The sequence below is a fragment of the Heteronotia binoei genome, chromosome 4, assembly GCF_032191835.1.
Source record: "Heteronotia binoei isolate CCM8104 ecotype False Entrance Well chromosome 4, APGP_CSIRO_Hbin_v1, whole genome shotgun sequence".
Classification (NCBI taxonomy): domain Eukaryota; kingdom Metazoa; phylum Chordata; class Lepidosauria; order Squamata; family Gekkonidae; genus Heteronotia; species Heteronotia binoei.
The window spans coordinates 2,562,501-2,590,224 of record NC_083226.1 but is presented as its reverse complement, the minus strand read 5'-3'; the positions used below and the strand labels follow the sequence as shown (position 1 = coordinate 2,590,224).

Genomic DNA, 27,724 nt, shown 5'->3' with positions numbered 1-27,724 from the left:
GAAGTGCTGGTAAAGGGACTCAGCATAACATACAGCACATGAAATGAAATAGTTTTTAACACTTATAGACCAATGGTGCAGACACGTCTGCTTAGTGTTCCCTCTAAGCTGAGTTAGTGTGAGCTAGCTCACAGATTTTTAGCCTTCAGCTCACACATTTTTGTCTTAGCTCAGGAAGGATGACCCCCAGAGCACAATGATTTATGCAGTAGCTCACAACTTTAATACTAGTAGGTCACAAAGTAGAATTTTTGCTCACAAGACCCTGCAGCTTAGAGGGAACATTGCTCATGAGTGATCCTGAACCAGCCCAATTTTCAAAGAAGCAGCACAGCAGCGGGGGGGAGGTGCATCTCCCCCCCCCCTTGTACTTTTGTCCATACTCAAACCCAAGTCCCAGATGAGTGTCTGCTCTCTGAGCTGAGTGGTGTGTGTCTGCTTTTTTTTGTAGCAGGAACTCCTTTGCATATTAGGCCATGCTTCCTTGATATAGCCAATCCTTCTGGAGCTTATAGTAGGCCTGTACAAAGAGCCCTGGAAGCTCCTAGAGGAGTGTGCCCTAATATGCAAAGGAGTTCCTGCTGCCAAAAAATCCCTGCTCAAGGCCAACAGGAAGTGAGCAGCCCAAGGCCCAGCACATTTGCCCCGGGAGCAGAACCTCAAAGGAGAGAGGCAGGCAGGTGCCAAGGGACAGGGGAGGCAGGTTCCCTCCCACGCTGTCCTGCTACAGCCCAGAGGCGCTGCTTGTCACATTCCCCACTTGAGTGCCAACTGGATGCAGACAGCTGCCCATTGTTGTGATCCCGTTATTCAGATCTATCTAGCACTCTTGTTAATTTCTGAGAAGCTCTGACGTTCAGGCAGCAACATTCTAAAGTCAAGACCAGAACCTCTTAAAGAAAGAAAGATGCAGTTAACTGGCTCAACAAAAGATGGAGACTGTGTGTGTGTGTGTGTGCACGTCTGACTGTTTGTTAGGAGACAGAACATTTATTCAACCCCAGATGGGAAACTCCACTTGAGAGCGTTAACAAAAGCACATCCCGCTCCTTCCAAAGAAGAGGCCATGTGTGAAAAAAAGGCAGGGCTTACATTAATCACCTCTCAACAATTCTACACACAACCTTGGTGAAAAAAAAATCATTTGCATAACGATAATCCGCATGTGGCAGAGTTTGTTATTTAAAACGGTGTTATATTTCAGCTCCCCCCCCCCCCCCGCTTGCTCCGCTGCTGCTTTCGGAGCAGATCCTGATGGAGCGTAATTCAGCTAATGAGGCGGCTTTTGAACAGAACCGGCTGGCAGGTCCCGTATCTGCAGCAGCAGCTTGAAGCCGTGCCCAGCCTCTCAGCTTCCCAAGAGGCTTTTCAAAATTCAATAAATAACATCTGTAGGCGATGTTGGGTGCAGACCTAGCCGAGTGCGTCATAACACTGAGCTGGCAGAACAAAGACGCCCTGACGACTGCCAGGTTTCCATGGCAACTGCGGTGAGGCTTGGAGAGTATAATAGCACATCAATCACTGTCCAAAAGAACTTCATTATCAGCGAGTGGGGGGGGGGGGGAGAGAGAGAAATCCTTCAGAATCTGTTCAGCGTGCAACGTGGGTGAACTCACCTCAAAGCCTTGCTCTCGAGCAAACGTGGCAGCCTCCTGAAATATTAATAAAAAAGGAACAGTTAATTATAAAGCACCAGATAATAAAGAAATAACACGTTGGGGGGCTCATTCAGGCAGGCTCTGTTCCCGTAATTATCTCAATATGGCCATGTGCGGCTGCTCCGCTCCTCGCGCCAAGAAGGCTGCTCCTTCCCCCAGACAAGACGACAGCAGCAAAGTGTCAACACACTTCACAAACCGAGGAAGGGAAAGAGCGGCTTCCTTCACCTCTGGCAAAGTGACTGGGGGCTAATGGCCTTTAAGAGAGAAAGGCATGGCAAGCCAGAGCACTCGCTGCTGCATTTAGTCTTCCCAAAGCAGCAATGTGGGAAATACATGTTATTACACATCACGAGGCGGCCACCAGGTCAGTAGTTCTCTGCCTCTCTCCTATAAGGTTTAGGACAGGGGTGTCAAACATGCAGCCCGGGGGCCGAATTAGGCCTCTGAGCAACTGGCTGTCATCTGCTTCCTTCTCCCTCTCTCTCGCTTTCTTCTGCATCACAGCTTGTTTTGCAAGGCTTGCTCAATCGCACAGGAGGTACAGAGCAAAACCTCATTTTTCTTCATTGGTTGAGGCTCCTCCCCCTCCTGGTCCCCTGGGGAAGGAAGGAAAGAGAGTTTCATTTGCCCACTTCCCTGGATCCCATGGGAGAAATACAAAGAAAGCACCTTTAAGACCAAGTGCTGTTTTAAGCATTTTTTAAAAAAATCTTTAATTGTGTTTGTGTCCTTTATAGTTTATATCTCTGCTACCTAATCTTAAATAGATACATACATGGCCTGACTCAACATGTTCTGACCTGACAAAGTCTCATTTATGTCAGATCTGGCCTTCATAACAAATGAGTTTGACACCCCTGGTTTAGGATCATGTGCCCAGTCTTATGACATCACCTGGCTTGGGTGCCCTGAGCCTTCTGAAAGTTGGCAGGTGGCAACCTAGGACAGGGCCTTCTCAGTTGTGGCACCAATTGGACTCTCCCCCCCCCAACCCCAGGGAGACTCATCGCCATCTTCAGCGAGCACCTGAAGACTTCTTCATTTTGTCTGGTGTTCTCTCAATAACCCCTCCTTTCTGCCCGATAGGTTAATTTTTCAGTGTACATGTATTTTATTGTGCTGTATGTATATTTGTTTGAATGGTTTTTAACCTGTTAGCTAGTTGATGGCCTGGATAAGGGCAGGAGGGTGGGGTTCACATTTTCTAAATCATCACCGTCGTCATTATCATTACCATCATGCTGTGATTTCTCTCCCTCTCCCCGAGCAAAGGAGCTCATACAATAAAGACTTCACCTGGCTGGCTAATCCCTCGTTTCAAAGGGAAGAGGAAGAAACTCCACACAGGCAGGGCTTTTTTTGTAGCAGGAACTCCTTTGCATATTAGGTCACACCCCCTGATGTAGCCAATCCTCCTGGAGCTTACCGTAGGCCCTGTACGAAGAGCCCTGTAAGCTCCTGGAGAAATGGCTACATCAGGGACATGTGGCCCAATATGCAGAGGAGCTCCTGCTAGAGAAAGAGCCCCGCATACAGGGATGCAGCTTCAGCCTTCCCAAAGGTTCTATATACTGGCTCAGATGACCTCATGACACAATTTTGATTTCTTGACTTTAACCTTCATTCTTAAACACCACCCTGCCATTTTTCAAGGGTTATATCTGGCGCTTAGGTTGAGGCATTCTGAAAGCCATTTCTCATCTATTTCACATAAAGGATCCTGATCACATTTCATTAAACACACACACACACACAACACAACAAACGCGGTCAACCGCTGACGGCTTTAATCAGAAGACTCCTGATGCTATTCTGATGGCTTAATCGCAGCTTCAAGCAATTCAACTCCTCAAGGAGCACAAACAGCACTGGACCATTAGAATGCGCTTATCACTTATTTCTTATTTATATTACATACAAATGACTTCAATTAAGCTTTTTGTTTTTAAACAGAACCACATATGAGGGGTGGGTGGCTGGAAATGGAGGAATAATGTTGATACTCAACAGTACAAATAAAAGCTTTATTACGAAGGTAATTTACTATATGATATTTGGTTTATATATTGCTTATATGTATTTGTTTTAGGTATTGTATTGTTTAAATGTGTTTTTAAACAATTAAACACATTTTAAATTGTACATATATGTTAGTCATCTGGAGTTATCCATTCTTAAATTGAATAAGGAAGTGCTACCAATTAATTGCATAAATGTTACCATTAATTGCATATTGATTTCTAGTGGATGGTGATTTCATGATGTTGTGCATTGTTTCCCTGTTACCCTCCCTTCTTTACAACTCAATTCTGCAAAGGAATATTCTGAAAGTCTGGACAGTCACAGTATGGAAGCTACAGACTGAACTGATGCCCCAAGATAGATCCAAGAAGGCAGTCGTGTTGGTCTGAAGCAGCTGAACAAAGCTGCTTTGTCAAGTTGCACCTTTAAGATCAACCAAGTTTTACTGAGAACGTCAGCTTTCGTATGCTCTCTAAGCATACTTCATCAGACGAGGGGATCAGGTATGGATGCTCCAAGCGTCTCTCTGCCGAGAAGTTCTCCTGTGTCACTGTGAGCCATGACAGTCTTGTCTTCTAACTCTGCAATCCTTGCCCACTGCATCATTTTGTTGCTGTCTGATTGCTGTGTTTTGTAATCTGCACAGGGCCTTGGCATGAAATGTGGCTACAAATCCAATTAATCAAATAAAATAAATAATGCTCTCGTAGCAGGGCATGCTGCAAAAAACGAATTGTGCCCTGAACGACTTAAAGATGCATGTAATGCACACGCATTTCTAGAACAGCTTTACTTTTTAAAGAACCATGCTGGGGACTGCTGTCTTGTGGATGGTCTAACCCTCCGAAGGGAAAGCAAGTATTCCAGGAGGAAGCTGAAATTAATCAAACCCGATAAGCTGTTAAAAGCACATTTCCTCGGGCTGATCACTGGAGAAGCAGAAGGTTACAGCAGGTTAGCTTGAGCAAAGGTTGCCAGAAAACCCCAAGCACGGAGTGAACAATTGGGTGTCAGCGAGGTTAGCCACGTTGACAATTTGCTAACAAAAGATTCCTCCCCCCCTTGTACATGGGGGGGGGGGGGTCAGTGGCCTTTGCTAGCCCAGCTGTCAAGGCACAGGGTGTACAGTTCAAAGGTATCATGCGGTGTGTTCTCAGAGCAGCTTGCAATTAACAAAGCCGGGTCTCCGCGGAGAGGGGAGGAGCCTCACGCGAGTCTTCAATGCGCACTTAGAACAAACCGCTATCCAGTCCAGAAGGGCTTAGGTGGAAATGGGACAGAGATAATGCAATAAAGGAAAGGGGAGGGGGGAGTAATGAAATCCACAGACTACAGAACACGAATTAAATACCACCTTATTGGAGCCAGAAAACATTTATAATCCCCGTTTAGGGTGACAACATTGAAACATTTTAAAAACCTTGCTGCAGCAGGACATTACAGCATGGCAAGGATGCTTGGATATGACCTGCTCCCTTCATCTGTGCAGGGCAAGTGATTCCAATGGAAGTAATGACAGACCCTTTGGACCCACGGGGTTGCTTTGTGCATAACATGGCGCAAAGATGCATATGCTCCTCCGTCAGCCAATTTTTTTGGTCTTCAAGCTGCCCTTGAACTCAGAGTTTGTTCTGCTGCTTCAGACCAACACAGCAACCCACCTGGATCTATTTAATATGAATTTAAGTGGCCTTAGGAACCTGAAAGCACAGAAAGGCATGATAGAAAGATTTTTAAAAGGTAGTCCCCTGCGCAAGCACCAGTCGTTTCCAACTCGGGAGTGACGTTGCATCATGATGTTTTCACAGCAGACTTTTTACGGGGTGGTTTGCCATTGCCTTCCCCCCCCAGCAAGCTGGGGACTCATTTGACTGACCTCAGAAGGATGGAAGGCTTGAGCCGGTTACTTGAACCCAGCTTCCGCCAGGATCAAACTCAGGTCATGAGCAGAGAGTTTTGACTGCAGTACTGCAGCTTTACCACTCTGCGCTACGGGGCTCTTTAGAAAGATTAAAAAGGATAATAAATACATAAATAAATAAAACAGTTCCAAGAGCAGTGATTCTACCATGAGATTTATCTTCCTTACTTTAAATCTCTCAATCTGGACACATCCCACGTTTCAAGAACTTTCCTGCCTGCCACCGAACACCGGACAGCCGCTGCGCCCTGCTCAGAGTTCCTGCCTCTTCCTGTTCTGACCTCTGTGGTTTTGATCACTCTGCTCACCAGCGAAGAAGCCTGTTTGGTTCATGATTCTTACAATGCCGAGCCCGGACTGACACCTTCTGCCAGATCCTGCCACGACTGGTGCTGATAATGGTGTTCAGCAGGTCTCAAATAGCCCGGGAAGTTCAAAGCCCGAGGGGTCCTGCAGGGTCAGCTTGCAATCAGTGCAGGGAGAGCAAGACGGGCAGCTGCCCATCTGGGCCTACCCCCCAAACGCTCCTCACTCGGGGCTTCGCAGATGTAGCAAAGTGGGCAGGTTAGAGCCCAACCTTCAAGAGGCAGGAACATATGGCGACCGCTCGGGTAACAGCCGCCAAGCCGGGCGCTCCCCAGCGCAGGTGATAATAAGGACGATGATCTCTATATTAAAGGCTTTCTGTTTCTATCCGTCATCGGGCATCACAAAGGAAGAGGGATTAAAGAAATAAACAGCCTTCACAGAAGCCTGACAGCTCCCAGGAGAACGCAGCCTTCCCATTCAGGCACGGCAAGTGACAAGACAGCAGCCTTTTTCAGAGCAGCTGGATTTTCACAGCAGTTCCCCCTCTGGATACTGATTATTTCTTCCCTCTTCCTGCCCAACGGAAGCAGCAGCGTGGATTTAGCTCCCTGCTTTCATGCCACAGCTGTTCCAGCCTGTTCTGTGATGGGAGATGTTTGCAAGAGCCATCTTTGCACGAAGCCCTTCAGATTTCGATGCTGAATTTATTATCTTTCGCACTTCAAATTGCAGGCCCCGGCACTGGAAATGTCACTACTGCAGCAATACAGAACATTAGCATGTGCTGAAAAGTTGGAAGGAAGCGAGTTATGATAAGCATGTGAAAATTCACATTGCGAGGAGTAGCATGTGTGCAGACAGAATTATGCCAGTGCCTGATGATGTTCACTCACACCCTCACACTTTAGCACAATGACACCCAGGCAACTGACACAAGAACCAAGAGATAAACTAAAGGGATAGCAATAAAAAAGTACCTTTCGTTAGTACCTGCCATCATGAAGGGCTTTTCTTTGTTGACTGGAAACCACTTGCACTTTTGTGGGGATTTTATTGCCAGAGGCTTCCCAGACCAGATGCACTTTAGAGATTCTTGGGGTTGAAGCTTTCAAGAGCAGTCCTTCCTGGTATCTGAGGAAGGGAACTCGGACTCTCATGAACCTATGAAGCTGCCTTCTACTGAATCAGACCCTCTTCGGTCCATCAAAGTCAGTCTTGTCCACTCAGACTGGAAGTGGCTCTCCAGGGTCTCAAGCTGAGGTTTTTCATGCCTATTTGCCAGAACCCTTTTTAGTTGGAGATGGCAGGAATTAAACCTGGGACCTTCTGCTTACCAAGCAGATGCTCTACCACTGAGCCACCGTTCCTCCCCATGAACCTATGAAGCTGCCTTATCAGCTTCATCATGAATCAGACCCCCCTCGATCCATCAAAGTCAGTCTTGTCTACTCAGAACGGCAGCGGCTCTCCAGGGTCTCCAGATGAGGTTTTTCATGCCTCTTTGCCTGGACCCTTTTTAGTTGGAGATGCCGGGGACTGAACCTGGGACCTTCTGCTTACCAAGCAGATGCTCCACCACTGAGCCGCCATCCCTCCCCAAAAGCGCATCCCACAAAATTCTTATTGGCTTCTAATGAATGAACTTTTGTTGGTCTTCAAGGTGCCACTGGACTCAAAATCTGGTCTCCAAGGTGTTACTGGACTCAAATCTAGCTGCAGTAAGGTTATATGTGAAGCAGAAGCCCTGCTTGTTTCAGAACACGAAACCGCTTGGGCCACACAGGGAAGTGGCTGGCAAGGGCATGAGCAGCATGGCACAGAAGCTGCTAAACACAGTTGCTGATGAAGCTGGAATGTGGCTGGCACCCGCCATGTATTGATTTAAATTTATTAGCTGGTTTTCCACCTTGCAAGACCCTCAAGGTGGCCTCCAACACAAATACAATAAAACATACAACATGAAAAGGAAAGGTCCCCTGTGCAAGCACCCGTTGTTTCCGGGATCTTTTTAGGGGGTGGTTTGCCATTGCCTTCCCCAGTCCTCTACACTTTCCCCTCAGCAAGCTGGGGACTCCTTTTACCCACCTCAGAAGGAAGGAAGGCCGAGACGGCTACCTGAACCAGCTTCTGCTGGGATCAAACTCAAGCAGGGAGCAGTACTGCAGCTTTACCACTCTGCACCAAAGGGCTTTTATAAAATACATAAAACCCACAAAATAAAACCAACTATTTAAACTTGTCATGTCAAGCGCAGGTCTCAAACAAGCAACCATTTATCTTCCCCATTCCACTGCTGTGGGGTGGCTGACCAATGGCAAGTGACCTATGCCCAGGGGTGGCATCTGGAATTTCGGAAGGAGGTGGGTGAGACAGCTGCACCTGAAATTCCTAGGATGCTAGAGCATGCACCACAGTTTATCTGCACACCGTACAATTTGCTTTCTGTGCCTTGTTAACAGTCTCGTAGCTAAGAGTCACAGGGGGAGGGGGCCATAGGGGGGCTGTAGGAAGGGAGGCCATGGAGGTGAGACAAGAAGCTGCAGAGGCTGGGGCCACCCCTCTCCCTCACCGCTTTCCTATGCCCTTCCCCAACCGGGAGCAGCAGGGAACGCACGCGGCTTGCACACACTGGCTGGGGAAGACATGTCCTGGCCGCCTCCCTCCCTCCCCACACCGGAAGGACTCTAGTTGCCCTTGCAGCCTGTGCAATCCAGGGGCCTTTCCTTCCTCCCACCCACTGAAGAACTTACCATTCAGGCTCATGGTGGTGGAAAACAAGGCAGCACATGGAGCCTCCAGCTCTTCATGGCTGGACTAAGGGCTGCTGGGAGCAGTGGGTGGGGCTGGCTGCCCACCCAACTTTCGGAATCTGCCCACCCACCCAACTCTGCTCAGAATGCTTCAGGGGAGAGCTTGCCAGTGCTGCTACCTGCTTCATGTGCTGAGGTGATCGGGGGAGGGGAGAGCCGAGGCCAATAAACACCCCCCCAAAACCCCTTAACTACCTCAAAGCCCCGACCCTATAGGGCACTACAGGCCTGCCAGGAGACCGACGATCATCTGATGCACAAACCAACTACGGTTCATCATAACACTTGAATCTTATTTCTGACTAGTCTGGGGACATCTGTTGGCAAAAACATCTTGAAAGGCCAAAAAACTTACTGCAAGGGACATGACAGACTGTGAGAGAAGCAGCAGTAGGAAAGTGAACTTCTCCCCCCTTCCCTTCAGCTCTGTCCTTCAGTGAGCACCAGGAGCTCTGCTTGCAGGACAAATCTGAAGGGTAAGCCAGGTTCCACAAGACCTCAACAGATGAGATGATGATTTCCTGTATTTAGTTTTTCCCACAATGATGTAATCTCTGTATAAGAACACAGTATATACTGAGCATTTCAGAAAAAAGGGTGAAAATATTTCTTCTTTAAAGCCCTTTATGGTCAGGGACCGCCTTTCCCCATATATCCCCCAGAGAGCACTGCGATCAGGGACAAAAAATGTGTTGTCCGCCCCTGGGCCAAAAGAAGCCAGGCTGTGTGTAACGAGATCCAGGGCTTTTTCGGTGGCAGCACCAGAACTTTGGAACACTCTTCCAGAAGCCATAAGGGCCCTGCGGGATTTGTCTGCGTTCCGCAGGGCCTGTAAGACCGAATTGTTTAAGCAGGCTTTTGCTGTTTGATTGAAAAAGGGCTGCCACCGGACATCTTATAGAATGCTGGCGACCACAGTCGAGAATTCAATACCGCTTATATTGTACTGAAGCAGCGCCACAGAATGGTTTTAAAACTGAAATAAGTAAATTATGGTTTTACATGTTTTATTGGACTGATTGTATTGTATGATTTTGTGAGCCGCCCTGAGTCCGCTTGCGGAGAGGGCGGGATATAAATTGAATGTAATAAATAAATTCTTCCCTGACTACAAGGCAGGGGTATGTGCTGAGCATATACCAAGCCAAATAAATACCTCCCAAAAAACCCCTTAACTACCTCAACAAAGTTTAAATGCCTTCTGAACTCTCCGAGTTGTGCCACTGATGCGGTGCAGCTCAACAAGTTTAAATGACTTCTGAACTCCATTATGCCCTAAGGCATATGTCTCCATAGGAGAGTCAGTTTGGTGTAGTGGTTAAGTGTGCAGACTCTTCTCTGGGAGAACCAGGTTTGATTTCCCCACTCCTCCACTTACAGCTGCTAGAATGGCCTTGGATCAGCTATAGCTCTCATAGGAGTTGTCCTTGAAAGGGCAACTGCTGCAAGAGTTCTCTCAGTCCCACCCACCTCACAGGGTGTCTGTTGTGGGGGAGGAAGGTAAAGGAGACTGTGAGTCGCTCTGAGACGCTGAGATTTGGAGTGGAGGGCGGGGTATAAATCCAATATCATCATCACTATCATCATCTTCTTCTTCTAATGCAGCAAGATGAATTCAGGTTTCCTGACTATTCAACCAAATCCCAATACAATATCAATATTGAGATTTGGGACTATTTAGGAATAGTTGTATTTTTTGGGTCCAATAGACCCATATGGAACAAGCAAACGAAAGTTGCACACCCCTACTACAAGGCTGATTTATACAGTAGTCCTTGCCTCTGTGCACCTGGAATAGTAAAAAAAAAATGCACTTCACTTTCTTCATTGCAATGATCAAGCACTTTTGCACGTGGAGATCATGTTTGTACAAGAAAAGAATAACACCATAGCCAGAAAGCACAAGAGGATGAGCTTTGAATGGGGAACCCTCCAGCCCAAAGTCTGGAAGCCAGCATGGCATAGTAGTTAAAGTTTGGACAGCCAGGTTTGAATCTCCACTCTGCCATGAAAGCTTGCTGGGCCACTCCCTCAGCCTAACTCTCTCTCTCAGCCTAACCTACCTCACAGGTTGTCTGTTGCAAGGATTAAATGGTAGAAGTGGAATGTGGAAGTGAGAGGAGGGGATGTAAACTGCATTGGTGCTTTGCTGGGAGAAAGGCAGGATATACGGTACATCAAGGAGATTTAAAAAAAATCTCACTGGATAGCCAAATTCTCAGATTGGACCACTGAGATCAATTTTACAGATTATTTTAATCCCGGACATTTTGCATGTCCGATTTTTGTATAGCAGACATATCATTTACTGCTCTGTCTATGCAAGTCAGCTGGTTAACAGCAGAGGAACTTAAATTCTCAGCACTTCTGGATATTCTCAGACAAAAGTAGAACGAATGTAATAAGCCAATTGTGAGGAGGTCATGGGACGTCTTTGAAACTGCCCACATAAATGTTTTGCGCTAGGCCAACATTTTACTTCCAAACAATGCTGTGGGACAGAAGGTGTTTGCCAGGTTTACCCATCAGGTTTATCTAAGTTTCTGGATCCACTTGTGACATTTATAGCATTCATATCAGTAAAATACCTATCAAACAGCAGAATTAGCTGTGCTGATTGTCACTCACCTTGGGAACCCTATTGGGGTGGAAATGTGACACAGAATGTCCCAAACAAATCCTATATAATAAAAGCCCTGTGGTGAGGCCAAATCTGGCTCTCCCATTGGTTGAGGGGCACACTCCATCATCGATTGGACCATGAGCTGGTCCAATTTTTTTAAAAAAGACTTTTATGCATAAAAAATATTTTTAAAGTGTGTACAGGGTCCATCCAGAGATATCTGGAGGCTGGTACTTCAGTGGAGACATGGGCTATGTTTAGACATGGATACTTATTTCTGCCTTAGAATTAAGATGTGGAGGACAGAGACGGTTATCTGCACCTCATCTCCAGATGCAAATGACTTCCCTTCGCAGACAGATTTGCAAGTTCATTCTGCTGAACTGCATTCAACTCCTTCGTTTTCTGCATGTGGAAGGCAGAGCAAGAGGTCTGCTCTGGCTGCCCAGGCATGGAGGAATCCTGGATGGGGCCGTGCACTCAAAACAACCCCTCCCTGCATACAAAATCCCTACTGGGTGTAGCAGAGAAAGTCAGGCGCTCAATCCCAAGGTCTTGGCAAAGCAGGAAAGACAACAGAAGATGCTCAAACAGAAATGTCAATCAAACAGTATGTCTCCCAAGCTGTCCAGCATGTTCGACAAACTGCTCATTTGTATTCAAACAGCTTACATACATGCCTAGTTGTGCAAAAAGGGGGGGGGGGGGAGCTGATTGCACATGCGTGTCCTCATAGTACTTTCTCGTGCCCCCTCCTGTCCACTGCCACCTTCCAGTAACATCTAATGTCCACTGATACATAAAACATGTACATTTCTTGCTTTCCAGCTTGAGAAGCCTGCGGTTTCCCTCTGTGACCAGCCATCCTGTGGCCACACGGTAGGCAATAGTTCCCAACTTCCACGGCCACTGGTTTCAGACGTGTGCGTACCTGGCAAAATTTCTTTTTTGCAATGATTAATATTTCACTAGAGATGCTGTGACCAGTGTTCCCTCTAAGCTGAGTTAGCATGAGCCAGCTCACACATTTTTAGCCTCCAGCTCACACATTTTGGTCTTAGCTCAGGAAGGATGACCCCAGAGCCCAATAACTTATGCAGGAGCTCACAACTTTAATGCCAGGAGCTCACAACTGTAATACCAGTAACTCACAAAGCAGAATTTTTGCTCACAAGACTCTGCAGCTTAGAGGGAACACGAGCTGTGACATGAAGAGCTGATGTCCGGTGTGAGAGTCCTTTGTGTGGCATGTTGGCCCATCAGCACTTCTATTTCACACTACGTCAACAAGTTCCATATTCTGGATGATATCTGCTGTCCTCGATATGTCTCAACTGTGGCCATTACTTGTGTTCATATACTCCTGTTTCTACAACCAGGAAATAATATTAAACTGTGGTATAAATTATATTTTTGTGTGAAGAAAATTCACAGCTTGTAAGCTTTTAAATAAAAGTTTGAGCCTTGGCAGTGCTAAGAGGGCCAGGCCAGTGTGGTGCAGCAGACTCTAATCTGGACTCCGCATGGTGCAGTGGTTTGATCAGCCAAGTCTGATTCCCCACTCCTCTTCCACGTGAAACCTGCTGGGTGACCTTGGGCCAGTCACAGTTCTCTCTGCACTCTCTCAGCCCCACCTGCTCACAAGGTTCCTGTCATGGGGAGAGGAAGGGAAGGGAATTGTAAATTGCTTTGACACCATTTAAGGCAGAGAAAAGCGGGTATAAAAACCAACTCCTCTTCCTCCTTTTCTTCTTCTTTGGTCTTCACATATAAGGCAGCATAGATCAGTCGGTGCTATAAGCCCAGAAGGAAGGGATAAATGTCCTTACCCCTAATAGAGAGATTCCAAGAGGGAAGGCAGATTATCACCTGCAAAGTGCAACTTTTCCCCTTTCCCTTATGACACATTTGGTCAAGGTTTTCTTTGTCCACAAGTATCTGTTTTATTGTTTGACTCCATCAAAGCTGTGATAGGCAATATTCTGGTTACAAGCATATTAAAAAGGTAGTCCCCTGTGCAAGCACCAGATTTCAGACTCTGGGGTGATGTTGCATCACAGCGTTTTCACAGCAGACTTTTTACGGGGTGGTTTGCCATCTACACTTTCCCTCTAGCAAGCTGGGAACTCATTTTACAGACCTCGGAAGCATAGAAGGCTGTCAACCTCGAGCTGGCTACCTGAACCCAGCTTCCACCGGGAGCTCAGGTTTTGAGCAGAGAGATTCGACTGCAGTACTGAAGCTTTACCACTCTGCGCTATGGGGTTCCTTACAAGCATTATTTGGTATAAATTATTGGGAATTTTAGCAAACGTGGATAGAATGCAAAAACCACATTGGATCTGAACAAACACAGACAACAAACTGCACAGTGTCTGAACTGCACGGAGAATATATAATGTCCAGCTTTCCAAGGTTTTCGACGAGAAACAAACTTTAACAACTTCTACATCATTTGCCAACTGAGACTACTGTTATTCTCCCATCTCCTTAAGGGTTATTTTCTTTGTTGTTCTTAACAGCCTTGCAGGTACCTGCCAGACTGCCCGGCCAACAAGAATTCCCTCCAAGCTAAATTCTGAGGCCAGCGGCTGGAACAGCTGCAGGGGCAATATTCCTCTGAGCCATTAGGACACTGCACTGAATAAACAGCTTCACATACAGCCTGATTTTATATAGCTTTTTTAAAAAAATGCCTGAGCCTCATTATTCCTCTCAAAGGCCCATTCTCAAAACACTGCGCATAGAAGCCCTCTCCCTGGCCCTTTTACAGAAGAAGCCCTGGTTTTAAAAAATATTGCGACGGAAACTAGGGAAGGATGGCTACAGATTCAGTTTGATTCTCCAAATAGAAATCTAACCCAACGTGAGTAATGGTTAAAGCCAGGGATGGCCAAACTGTGGCTCAGGAGCCACATGTGGCTCTTCTACACATATTGTGTGGCTCTCCAAGCCCTCAGCGCCCCATTGGCCTGCTTGGAGAAGGCATTTCTCTCTTTAAATCACTTCTCCAGGGCAATGGAGAATGCATTTAAAGTTAAAGTTACTTCCTTTCCACCTCCAACTCCTTCCCTCTCATCTATTTGCTTCCTTTGTATATGAGCAAGATTGGAAATTTTGAAAATGTAGCACCGAGTACTATCGTATGAAATTGTTGGTTTTATTTAGATGGTTTTAAGGGAATTTTAAGGAAATTATATAATGTTGTAGATTATTGTTTTATTATGTAACCTTTGTATTTTATATTATGTTGTGAGCCGTCCTGAGCCTGCTTCAGCGGGGAGGGCGGGGTATAAATTAAATGTTGTTGTTGTTGTTGTTGTTGTTGTTATTCTTCTTCTTTCCACCTTCATTCCTTCCCTCTCTCCCTGCTCTCAAACATCAGACAATCATGTCTTGCGGCTTTCAAACATCTGATGTTTATTCTATGTGGCTTTTACATTAAGAAGAAGAAGAAGAATTGCAGATTTATATCCCGCCCTTCTCCCTGAAGCAGAGACTCAGAGCGGCTTACAATCTCCTATGTCTTCTCCCCTCACAACAGACACCCTGTGAGGTGGGTGGGGCTGGAGAGGGCTCTCACAGCAGCTGCCCTTTCAAGGACAACCTCTGCCAGAGCTCTGGCTGACCCAAGGCCATTCCAGCAGGTGCAAGTGGAGGAGTGGGGAATCAAACCTGGTTCTCCCAGATAAGAGTCCGCACACTTCACCACTACACAAGTCTGGCCACCCTTGATTAAAACTGATTTAATGAGGGCCTAAGTGAGCATTCAGACAGGTGAGGGAAGTTTGAAATGAGGTAGCTCACTGGAAAAATGCTCAAGGATTACCACATTGATAAAAAGAATAAAATTAGACAAGGCTGAAAGCCCCACGGTTCAAAGGACCTAATTTCAGAACAACACCAATGGATTGTATTTTCTTTGACATCTGAGCAGAACAGTTTTAGAATTAGGAAAGTTCACAGATTTTATATCCCCCCCTCTGGTTAATACATTGGTGGATTGGGCCCATTTTGGCAGGCCTGATAAAGAAAAAGATATTAAACTAAGGAGATTATTTAACTTTTTGGGAGATAATAATTTATCTTTAAATGTAGAGCTATTACATTGGAATGCCTAGCTGTAAAGCAACAAATGCAATTAGTTCTACTTCCATTCAAGATATTCCCCAAAGCGCAGTACAGAGATTGGCCGCAATCAAGAGTTTCTGAAATCTAATAACAACTGTGCACAGACTGAGTAGAGCCTCATATTAATTTCCTTTTGAATTAGAAGCTACGGACCTGATCGGTAAATTAGACTGGCTGCAGAGATAAATTCTCCTAGCACCAGAGCAGGGGCATCCCCTCCACAGTTTGCAAAGCGCCATGTTCATAGTTGCCATCAACCAATAGAGCCACATGATTCCTGGATGCCCTCTGGGTCGTCTTGCTCTTTCCTCAGCCTGAGGTGCAACAACTCAGGCTAGGGAGGGAGACTGCCCATTGGAGAGCAAGCTGGCCTTGGGGAAAGGGGAGTTAAAATTGCCTCCACAGCAGCTGCCCATGGGTGGCTGCACTCTCTGCCGTCAGCTTGGTCTCCTTGCAGCCACTGCTGCCCCGGAGTTGGGAGGAGAGAGCAGAGGCTCTGGAGAAGGCTGGGGGTTTGCTGGAGAAGGTGGGCCTTCTGCTGGCACGAGGCCCACACCTAAGAAAGGCTCACCTCCTATTCCAGCCCTCCTGGTGGTAGCTGTTTCAAGGCCAGCAACAAGCTCTACCAGACAGTAGAGGCCTCACCTGGTTCCTTAGAACAGGGGTGGGGAACCTCCGTCCTGAGGGCCGTATGCGGCCCTTGAGGTCACTTGGTGTGGCCCTCAGGGATTGCTGGACTGAACCGAGCCATGTGGCAGCCTCCCTGGGGCCTGGCTGGCCGGTGAGGATCATGGGGCCCAGCTGTGCTGTGCAGCAGCCTCCCCAGGGCCAGGCAGGGATCACAGGGCCCAGATGTACTGTGGACAGCCTCCCTGGGGCCCGGCTGGCTGGCCAGAATTGCTGCAGGGCCTGGAAAAGTTACTGTCACAGTTCAGTTTGCACTTGATTATCCCAGAGGGTGTGGCCTAATATGCTAATGAGTGTGTGACCTAATATGCTAATATTAGGGGATGTGGTCTAATATGCTACTGAGTTCCTGTTGGACTTTTTCTACAAAAAAGCATTTGCCTAGGGTGGCAGGCCATGTGTGTGTGTGCGTGCCAGATTAGGCTCTCCCCACATGACTGCAAATAGAAAAACAATTGTTTGCATTAATTTTGCTGGCCTGAATCATTCTCCCTTGGCAGAGCACTGTTTTTTAAATTGATAATTGTTTATGGCCCGTGGATGATGTTATAAAGATCTTAAGCATTTTAGAGCACAAAGATGGCGACGAGGAGCGGAGCATAGGCGTTAGGCTCCAACGATTTAACCTCAGTTAACATCAAATAAGCTACAGGAAACAACACCAAAACACCAGCAGTGAATATCGGAACGACTGGAGCGACTAGAAAGAAGAAACCAACTTACACCGAAGCAGTGGTGGCTTTCTGTCGCGAGTAAAACGGGCCGGGAGCTGGGGCGTTGCTGGGGCGTTGCACTGACCGAGCCAGGCCGACACAGGCCAGCGCGAAGAAGGGACGCGGCCGCGGGCTGGAGTATCGGCCGAGCCGGGTCAACGCAGGCCGGCGGGGAGAGGAGATACGGCCACGGGCTCGAGTGGTGGTGCGGCCCGAGAGCAGATAGAGCTGTGGACTTAAGGGCACGGAACAGCCGGTAAGAGCGAGAGGCACCGTGCATGGCGGCGAGAAATAAACAACAGCAACAACAACAAAAAAGCCGAGACACAGCTCAATTGACCCGCTCCAACCAGAGCCAACGGAAGCTGTGGGGACGACGCGGCGGCGATCGCAGCTGGGGGTGCAAACGAAGCCGACAGCCAGACGCCCGTAACCAGGTGGCCCTGTACGGGGCAAATGCTGAACGGAGATCTGGCGAGCCGAGCACAAAGGACCAGATTGCACCCCGAGGCAGCGACGGCGGAGCTAGACCCCCTTCTGAACCAGTTCATTTGGGCTCAACCCGGGCTACTGGGGGAGGACACAGCGGGAGTCTTTAGTTCTCTTGAGCCCTCTAGCTGTTGGAGAACATCGGACTTGGGACAACGGATAGACTGTGCCAACAGAAACCAGTCGGAAGCCGAAAACACTTAAAAGCACTAGCACTTTAAGATCATAAGATCACTACCCAGACTAGTAGCTTGTCTACCACTCCTCAGGGGATGTTTATTGCCGGTAATTTAAGAGATTAAATTGTTAATTAGTTAATTAATTAGAGTTCTTAATTGTTGGCTTGATTGATTATATATTTATTATTATTGGCAGATTAAATTGGAAGGTTAATGGGGGGGTATATTTAATTATTTATTAATATGCCATAGACGATTAAAGTTTTAGCCAATCAAATTATAGAGATAGGGTTGGGGAGAGGTTTAATTTAATTAACTATAGATTACTTAATAAAGGGCCAGGCAATCTGGAATTGTGGAATAGAGGAGGGCGAGGGTGGTGAAGCTCTGGAGAAGATAACTGGGTAATAGTAGACTGACACTGGTGAAGGATCGGGTATGGAGCGGATGTCTGGCCTAGGGATCCCAGTGCTTATGGGGAGGGGAAGGTACGACGGTGGGAGCAGACGGAACTATGCAGGAAGGAGGCGGAGACAAGGTAGTGCTCGGCCCTCTTCCAGTCTGCGTCCCATCCCGAGGGTGGCAGGTAGTGGGGCCAAGAGGGAAAGCCAGTCTCCGTCATTGGTGTTATGTAATGCCAGGTCCATAAATAATAAGACCTCAGTCCTTAGGGACTACCTGCTAAAGCAGGATATGGACCTGGCTTGCGTGACCGAGACCTGGGTGCGGGATGGAGAGACGGTGGCTCTCTCCCAGATGGCGCCCCCGGGTTACTCGGTCTTTCACCAATCACGGACAACTGGCCGGGGGGGTGGGGTGGCGCTATTCATACGGGAGGGTTACTCCTTCAGGGCTCTCCCGGCCCCAACGATCGAGGGCTTGGAGTGTGCCGGTTTGGCGTGGGGAGTGGGGGAGGGGTTGGCGATCTGGCTGGTGTACCGTCCGCCTAACGCACCGGCCAGCGCCTTACCAGCCCTGATGGAGGCGGTGGCGGGCTGGGCGTTGGAGTTCCCGAGGCTTATGGTCTTGGGCGACTTCAATGTCCATGCAGACGACGCAGCCTCCAATCAGGCGCTGGACCTAGTGTCTTCCATGGCGACACTAGGACTCTCCCAATTTGTTACCACTCCCACGCATCAGGCCGGACACATGTTAGACCTGATCTTTGCGTCCGGGATTTCGGTGGACGGTATCGCAGTAGAGGCGGTGCCATGGTCGGACCACCTAGCCCTCAAGGCCCGTGTGGGTGCGCCTCCTCAACCCTGTATGGGCGGCGAGTCTATTTTGGCTCGCCCGCGGAGTCAGATGGACCCTGAGCGGTTCCAGAGGGCTCTGCGGGACCCCTGGCCCCCTAGCAATTCCCTTGATGATCTGGTAGACACCTGGCATGACAGGTTATCCAGGGCCATCAACGAAATTGCACCCCGGCGTCCTCTGCGCCCCCGAAGTAGGCTGGCTCCTTGGTACACCTCGGAGCTACGCCAACTGAAACAGGGACTCAGACGACTAGAGAGGCGGTGGCGGCATACTCGTGACGAAGCGTCGAGAACATCCTATAGAATGTTTATGAAGTCTTATGAGATGGCAGTCAAAGCCGCAAAGAAGGATTACTTTGCGGCTAGGATTGCATCTGCAAATTCGCGCCCAGCACAATTATTTAAGATAATTGAAAATTTGACCACTCTGCCCCAAGGCAGACCAAACATAAGAGAATTGGAAATAGGCTGTGAGGCTTTTGCGAACTTTTTTGCAGATAAAATCTCGTCGCTCCGCCAGGACTTTTCTGCCACATTGAATGCAGTAGATGAACCCGGGGCTCCGTGCCTGTCTCCGGATGTTATCTTGGATCACTTTGACGCGCTTAGTCTTGGGGAAGTCGACGAAGTCCTCTCAACTGTACGCCCTACAACTTGTGACCTTGACCCATGCCCCTCCTGGCTAATTAAATCCTGCCAGAGGGAGCTTAGATATCCTATACGGGATATCGTAAATAGATCCCTCTTGGAAGGGCAATTTCCAACATCTTTGAAAGAGGCCATGGTCCGCCCTCTCCTAAAAAAGAGTACAGCAGATCCGGCCGAATTGGCAAACTACCGACCGGTCTCGAACCTACCATTTTTAGGTAAGGTCATAGAGAGGGCAGTGGCGTTACAGTTGCAGAGTTTTTTGGATGACACTTCCGCCTTAGACCCTCACCAGTCCGGCTTTTGTCCAGGTTATGGGACGGAGACAGTGCTAGTCGCCTTGGTGGATGACCTCCAGCGGCATCTGGATCGAGGCGGCGTGGCGGTGCTGATATTGTTGGATCTGTCGGCCGCATTTGATACGGTCGATCATCAGCTACTGGCCCGCCGGCTCGCCGACGCGGGGATTGGGGGATTGGCCTTACAGTGGCTTTCCTCCTTCCTCGAAGGACGGGGACAAAGGGTGGCCATTGGGGGGGAGCGGTCCCGGAGGCACCCACTAATATGTGGGGTGCCACAAGGGGCAGTTCTTTCCCCGATGTTGTTTAACATCTATATGCGCCCCCTTGCCCAGATTGCCCGGAGGTTTGGGCTTGGGTGCCATCAGTACGCCGATGACACCCAGCTCTATCTACTAATGGATGGCCGGCCTGGCTCCGTCCCAGAAAGCCTGGACCTAGCATTGCAAGCCGTGGCAGGTTGGCTCAGACTGAGCGGGCTGAAGTTGAATCCAACGAAGACAGAGGTCCTTTGCTTGGGTCGCGGTCCCCTGGGAAGGGAAATCCCCTTACCGGTCCTTGACGGTGTGCAGCTTAAAGCGGCACATAGGGTCAGGAGCCTGGGGGTTCTTCTGGAGCCTTCATTATCGATGGAGGCACAGATAGCGGCTGCTGCCAAGTCCGCGTTCTTTCATCTTCGACGGGCGAAGCAGTCGGCCCCCTTCCTGGAGCGCCGTGACCTAGCAATGGTGATCCATGCTACGGTCACCTCGAGACTGGACTACTGCAACGCCCTCTACATGGGGCTGCCCTTGTGTCGAACTCGGCGGCTGCAGCTGGTGCAGAACGCGGCGGCTAGGCTGTTGTTGGGGCTCCCAAGATGGGAGCACATACAGCCGGGGTTGCGCGGGCTGCACTGGCTGCCAGTGGTATACCGAGTTCGGTACAAGGTGCTGGTAATTACCTTTAAAGCCCTATATGGCCGAGGACCTACCTACCTGAGGGACCGTCTCTCCCCACACGAGCCCCAGAGGGCACTGAGGTCATCTGGGAAAAACCAGTTGAATATCCCTGGGCCAAGGGAGGCCAGACTGAAGGCCACCCGGGATCGGGCCTTCTCTATCGCCGCTCCAATGCTATGGAACCAACTCCCTGAGGAGGTGAGGGCCCTAAAATGTTTAGATCAATTTCGTAGGGCCTGTAAGACCCACCTTTTCAGGATGGCCTTCAACTAGTGACAGAATCAGTGACAAAGCTAGTTATGCTGCTGGAAATGTTCTATAACGCCACTCTGTTATGTTAATTTTAATAATTTATAACTGTTTTAATTATGCTTTTATGTTTTTATTATGTAAAACCGATGTAATGTATCATTATGTTGTGAGCCGCCCTGAGCCCGCTCCGGCGGGGAGGGCGGGATAGAAATAAAAAATTATTATTATTATTATATTATATATATTATTATATGGCCCTTGGCAGAAAAAAAGTTCTCCACCCCTGCCCTAGAAAATGGAGAGCCACAGGCAGGGCCTTAGCGAGGATTTCAAAGTTGGTGGGGGCCACAGGCAGGGTTTTTTCTTTAGGAGGGAGCAGGCTCTCAGTGCTTACGCCAGATATGGCTGACCCAAGGCCATTCCAGCAGCGGCAAGTGGAGGAGGGGGGAATCAAACCCGATTCTCCCAGATAAGAGAGCTATGGCTGACCCAAGGCCATTCCAGCAGCGGCAAGTGGAGGAGGGGGGAATCAAACCTGATTCTCCCAGATAAGAGAGCTATGGCTGACCCAAGGCCATTCCTGCAGCTGCAAGTGGAGGAGTGGGGAATCAAACCCGGTTCTCCCAGATAAGAGAGCTATGGCTGACCCAAGGCCATTCCAGCAGTGGCAAGTGGAGGAGCGGGGAATCAAACCCGGTTCTCCCAGATAAGAGAGCTCTGGCTGACCCAAGGCCATTCCAGCAGCTGCAAGTGGAGGAGTGGGGAATCAAACCCGGTTCTCCCAGATAAGAGAGCTCTGGCTGACCCAAGGCCATTCCAGCAGGTGCAAGTGGAGGAGTGGGGAATCAAACCCGGTTCTCCCAGATAAGAGAGCTCTGGCTGACCCAAGGCCATTCCAGCAGGTGCAAGTGGAGGAGTGGAGAATCAAACCCGGTTCTCCCAGATAAGAGAGCTCTGGCTGACCCAAGGCCATTCCAGCAGTGGCAAGTGGAGGAGTGGGGAATCAAACCCGGTTCTCCCAGAAAACAGCTATGGCTGACCCAAGGCCATTCCAGCAGCTGCAAGTGGAGGAGTGGGGAATCAAACCCGGTTCTCCCAGATAAGAGAGCTCTGGCTGACCCAAGGCCATTCCAGCAGCTGCAAGTGGAGGAGTGGGGAATCAAACCCGGTTCTCCCAGATAAGAGTGCTCTGGCTGACCCAAGGCCATTCCAGCAGCTGCAAGTGGAGGAGGTGGGAATCCAACCCGGTTCTCCCAGATAAGAGAGCTCTGGCTGTCCCAAGGCCATGCTAGCAGCTGCAAGTGGAGGAGTGGGGAATCAAACCCGGTTCTCCCAGATAAGAGAGCTCTGGCTGACCCAAGGCCATTCCAGCAGCTGCAAGTGGAGGAGTGGGGAATCAAACCCGGTTCTCCCAGATAAGAGTCCGCACACTTCACCACTACACCAAACTGCTTCTCAGACTGGCTGACAGACTCAGTCTTCAATAATGAGCGCTCTGGGGCACCTCACTGGCCCATCTTCTGCACTCTGTACCTTCCCACCGCCTACATATAGGGCTGCCGCCAACCTCCACGTGGCAACATGAGATCTCCCAGGATTAGAACTGATCTCCAGGCAACAGAGATCTGTTCCCCTGGACAAAATGGCTGCTTTGGAGGACGGACTCAATAGCAATATGCCCTGCTGAGGTCCCGCCCCTCCCCTCGCCAAGCCCCTCCCTCTCCAGGCTCCACCCCCAAATCTTCAGGAATAGCACGGAGACATTTTAAATCTGACAAAGGGCAACCCCTAATGGAAGACTGTTGATCTCTGAGGCTCCAACTGTAACTGTCTGTACAACAACTGCAAAAGTCGGAGAGGGTCTAAATAGAAACTGAAAGGAAATACTGGGCATGCCGTTATTGAATTCAAGGCTTTCCCTCGTGTGCTGCAGCCCGAAGAAGGCGAATGAAATGGACGGTTACCCAGGCAATCCATTGCTGCTGCTGCTGCTGCTGCAACATCAACCTTTTATTGTAATTTTGCCAATGTTGTTCAAATCTGGCATCTAGTGTGTCGTGTTTTCTGTCAATAATATTGATAGTAAATGCTTTGTTTCAAAATACAGAGGAGCAAGCCAAGACTTGTATCAACAGTTGTTACTTTTATACAGTTTTTCCCCTGGACGAGGAAGCCTGTTCCACTGAGGAATCGCTCTAACCGTCAGGAAGTTCTTCCTAATGTTGAGCCGGAAACTCTCTTGATTTAATTTCAACCCACTGGTTCTGGTCCTACCTTCTGGGGCTACAGAAAACAATTCCGCACCATCCTATATATGACAGTCCTTCAAGTACTTGAAGATGGTGATCCTATCACCTCTCAGCCGCCTCCTCTCCAGGCTAAACATCCCCAGCTCCTTCAACCTTTCCTCATAGGACTTGGTCTCCAGACCCGTCACCATCTTCGTTGCCCTCCTCTGAACCTGTTCCAGCTTGTCTATAACCTTCTTAAAATGTGGTGCCCAAAACTGAACACAAGACTCCAGGTGAGGTCTTCCCAGAGCAGAGTAAAGTGATACCATCACATCACGTGATCTGGACACTAGACTTCTGTTGATAGAGCCCAAAACTGCATTTGCCTGTTTAGCCACTGCATCACACTGTTGACTCATGTTCAGCGTATGATCCACTAAGATCCCTAGATCCTTTTTGCATATACTACTAGTAGTATGAAGTAGTTCTAGAAGTTCTGAACTGGGCCAAGGCAGTGCCAGGATTTCATTTTTCTTTCTAGGTCAGGAACCAGGAATGAAAATGCAGCCCATCTGAAACAAGCCATGTTTGTGGCACAGAGAAGGCTCATGACCTCATGGTGCGCTTCAGCCAGGCAAGGCAGCTGGGCTGCCTTTCCTCCACTCTTGGCACAAGGCCCTCGGGGCTTGGGCCTTAAAGCAACAGTGCCGATAGACCACAAAAACCTCTAAAAGTTTCTATTAACTTTGGCCACATTTGGAGAGGAGGGAATGCTGTGCAGCATCGTATCGAATTACCAATTAATTTTTCAATAGTTCTGCCAATTATGCGATTTGATTTTATGACCATTTTACAAAACTGGCTTAGCTACAAAGATAATGTAAATGCTGCCAGTAGGTTTTTATAAACTCTCTAAAGCCAAAAAATGAAATACTCGCGAAAGTGGACGGGAGAAGGTGATACGCCCCCCCCCCCCCTCAGCAGAAAAGGAAATTAGAGGGCCCCTTTCCCCACTATTTTGAAATACTTCATTCTGTCTAAGAAAAACAAGCTGTAAAAGGCTGAGGCCAAAGGAAAAACACGCTGGCGAACACATTGAGCATCGAACATGGGATTCACAGTTAGCAAATGAGACAGTAAATTTAAATGCCAGTGGTTGCATGAACAGCACATATATAATAAACCAAGACTCTAACAAACAGTAATCTTGATGGTTGGACTAGGCCTGAAAAATCTCACAAGTGGTATCATTTTAGCTGTTTCTTATTGCAAACAGGGAAACGTTTCCTATATTTGTTTGCTCCATGCTTTTTAGCACCCATTAGTGTTGATTAATGCTTGATCGTCTAATTTGTTGTTTACAGCTAATATTAATGTTTTCTTTTTCTCTTGAAGAATGAAAATTTGCCTAAAAATGTATCCACATTTAAGACAGGAAGTAGTTGTACGCATGGAACATGACATGTGCACTTCTCACTTGGAGCATCTCAATTTTCACTCGGTGCCGTTTTTACAGCTATTCTTCGCACTTTATTCCACCCACCCTGAGAATTTGCATTTCTCTACTTTTGTGAATGCCATACATCTCCATAAGGTAAAGAAGGTGGAGAGCATGGGGAATCTCAAAGCCTTTTGGGATACTGAAATTTATGTTTCCAAGTGTCTACACATTCAGTGCAAAATTCTGAATGGTGGAATCAGCTGGATGTTGAAACTAACCCCTTCTGGGTCTCCCCTGCTAATACCTGACTTTGTTTCTCCAAATGTTTAATTATGGTTGTTGCCAACATTCACTCTGCAGATAAGAGTCAATGGGGTGACTGTTCCTTGGCTGCCATGGTATTATGGTTAAACTGAACATCTGAAGCTGCCTTCTACTGAATCAGACCCCCCTGGGTCCTCAACGTCAGTATTGGCTACTCAGACCGGCAGTGGCTCTCCAGGGGCTCCAGCTGAGGATTTTCACGCCTATTTGCCTGGACTAGGGTTGCCAAATCCAATTAAAGAAAAATCTGGGGACTTTGGGGGCGGAGCCAGGAGACACTGGGGGTGGATCCAGGAAAAAGGGTGTGACAAGCATAATTGAACTCCAATGGAGTTCTGACCATCACATTTAAAGGGACAGCACACCTTTTTAAATGCCTTTCTTCCATAGGAAATAATTAAGGATAGGGGCACAATCTTTTGGGGCTCATAGAACTGGACCCTCTGGTCCAATCGTTTTGAAACTTGGGGGGTATTTTGGGGAAAGGCACTAGATGCTATACTAAAAATTTGGTGCCTCACCTCAAAAAATACCCCCCCACACACAGAACCCCCACTACCCACAGATCAATTCCCTATTATTCCCTATGGGAATCGTTCTCCATAGGGAATAATAGAGTGCCCAGTAGACATTTCCCTCCCCCCACCATGCTTTCTAAAGGGGGGGGGGGAGGGCCTCCAAACCAGGAATCCCCTGCCCCCTCCCTCTCTCTCACACACAAATACTTACTGGGTCTTGTTCCTGCAGAACTCTACTTGCTGTGAAAACGAAAGCAAAAGAAAGGGAGGGGCCGTTCTCCATGGAAAATATTACTGGTCCTTTCCAATGAAGCCCTTCCTGTTTCCTGTTTCCTGCGCAGCCTTAAAGGCACACATTTTACAAATGGATCAGTTTGCAGGTTTCTAAACCTGAAGGAGCTCTACAACTACATGATGACTGTGGGGGTGGGGCTTCCCCCACTGGCCAGTTGGCTGGGGGCGGGGAGAAGCCTGTGAAAACAGAGGATCCACGGCTGGGACCTGGAGATTGGGAAGCCTACACGCATGTTCTTTTCTCTCACTGGACCAGAGCAAGTGGCACCAAAATTTGCGCTGTTTCTCCCCCCGCACCCACTTCCGCATTTTTGGAGAGGAGGGGAGGAGGCTGCAAATTCAAGGGTCTGCTGCCAAGGCGCGGGGTGTGTGTGTGTGTGTTGGGAAGCCTAGCCTGGATCCTTTTTAGTGAAGATGTCGGGGATTGAACCTGGGAACTTCTGCTTACCAAGCAGATGCTCTACCATTGAGCCACCATCCCTCCCTGAATTACATACTTTATAATTATATAATTATATAAATTATATACTTTAAATCTCGAGGCTAGAGCCATGAACAGACAAGACCTTTCTACAAACCTGAGAAAAACCCCAGGTTTTGAAGAAGAATTTGAAATCTGAAAAGAAAAGAAAAGAAAAGAAAAGAAAAGAAAAGAAAAGAAAAGAAAAGAAAAGAAAAGAAAAATCAGGAGGGAGGGTTGAAAATCTCCCTTAAAACAGAAGCAGGGCTTGCAGCTTTAAGGAATAAACGTCCTCTGTGACCGCTGCTCTGTAACTCCAGTGGCAGTGCTCCTTGCAGCCTTGGCTTATGTCAGTGAGAGGCAAGGGGAAGAGGACGGCTCTTTCTATGCTTGGTTTGGCCTTCGAGGGACCAGGCCTGACAGCAGCCATGATTCAGGGCTCTCTCCTGTACCGCATGAAAGCCAGCATGACAGAGGAGTTGAAGTTTCACATTAGGATCTTGGAGGCCCAGGTTCAAATCCCTTGTCTGCCATGGGAATTTGCTGAGTGGCCTTGGGCCAAATAAACACTTTTTGTCCAAGCTAGGCTTAGCTGGTTTTTTTAAAGACACAATGGAAGATAATGATGTCAGCTGCTTGGGAGAACGTTGGGGTATAACTATAGTAAATCAACAATACATTTAGATTGGTTAGTGGCTGGGAAGAAAGAAGAAGAAGATTGCAGATTTATACCCCGCCCTTCTCTCTGAATCAGAGTCTCAGAGCGGCTTATAATCTCCTTTATCTCCTTCCCCCAGAGCAGACATCCTGTGAGGTGGGTGGGGCTGAGAGGGCTCTCATAGCAGCTTCCTTTTCAAGGACAACCTCTGCCAGAGCTATGGCTGACCCAAGGCCATTCCAGCAGGTGCAAGTGGAGGAGTGGGGAATCAAACCCGGTTCTCCCAGATAAGAGTCCACGCTCTTAACCGTTACACCAAACTGGCGGAAGCAGGGAAAGGAAACAGGGAAAGCAGGATGAGGAGGAAGCAGGGAAAGGTGAGGATATGGGGGTTGCCAGGAGGAGGGAAAGAGGAAACAGTGTGGGGAAAGGGACAGAGTGAAAACTAAGAACATAAGGGAAGCCATGCTGGATCAGGCCAATGGCCCATCCAGTCCAACACAGTGGCAAAAAAACCCCCAAAACCCAAGTGCCATCAGGAGGTTCACAAGTGGGGCTAGAAGTCCTTTCACTTTGTCCCCCCACCAAGCACCAAGAATACAGACCTTCAGTGCCCCAGACGGAGAGTTCCAACAATACGCTGTAGCTAATAGCCATTGATGGACCTCTGCTCTATATGCTTATCCAATCCCCTCTTGACGCTGGTTATGCTTGTAGCCACCACCACCTCCTGTGGCAGTGAATTCCACATGTTAATCACCCTTTGGGTGAAGAAGGACTTCCTTTTATCCTTTCTAATCCGACTGCTCAGCAATTTCATTGAATGCCCACGAGTTCTTGTATTGTGAGAAAGG

The 27,724-nt window shown here is 48.2% G+C and overlaps 1 protein-coding gene across 2 annotated transcripts in view; it reads right to left on the bottom strand.

Moving 5' to 3' along the window:
• The window catches only part of ADK (adenosine kinase), a 478,171-nt gene that overhangs the window by 122,920 nt on the left and 327,527 nt on the right, over positions 1–27,724 (bottom strand). For both annotated transcript variants that reach the window (XM_060236706.1, XM_060236707.1), the window contains exon 8: positions 1,620–1,655. In XM_060236706.1, coding sequence (XP_060092689.1) covers positions 1,620–1,655 — 36 coding nt within the window. The remainder of the gene's footprint in view (positions 1–1,619; positions 1,656–27,724) is intronic.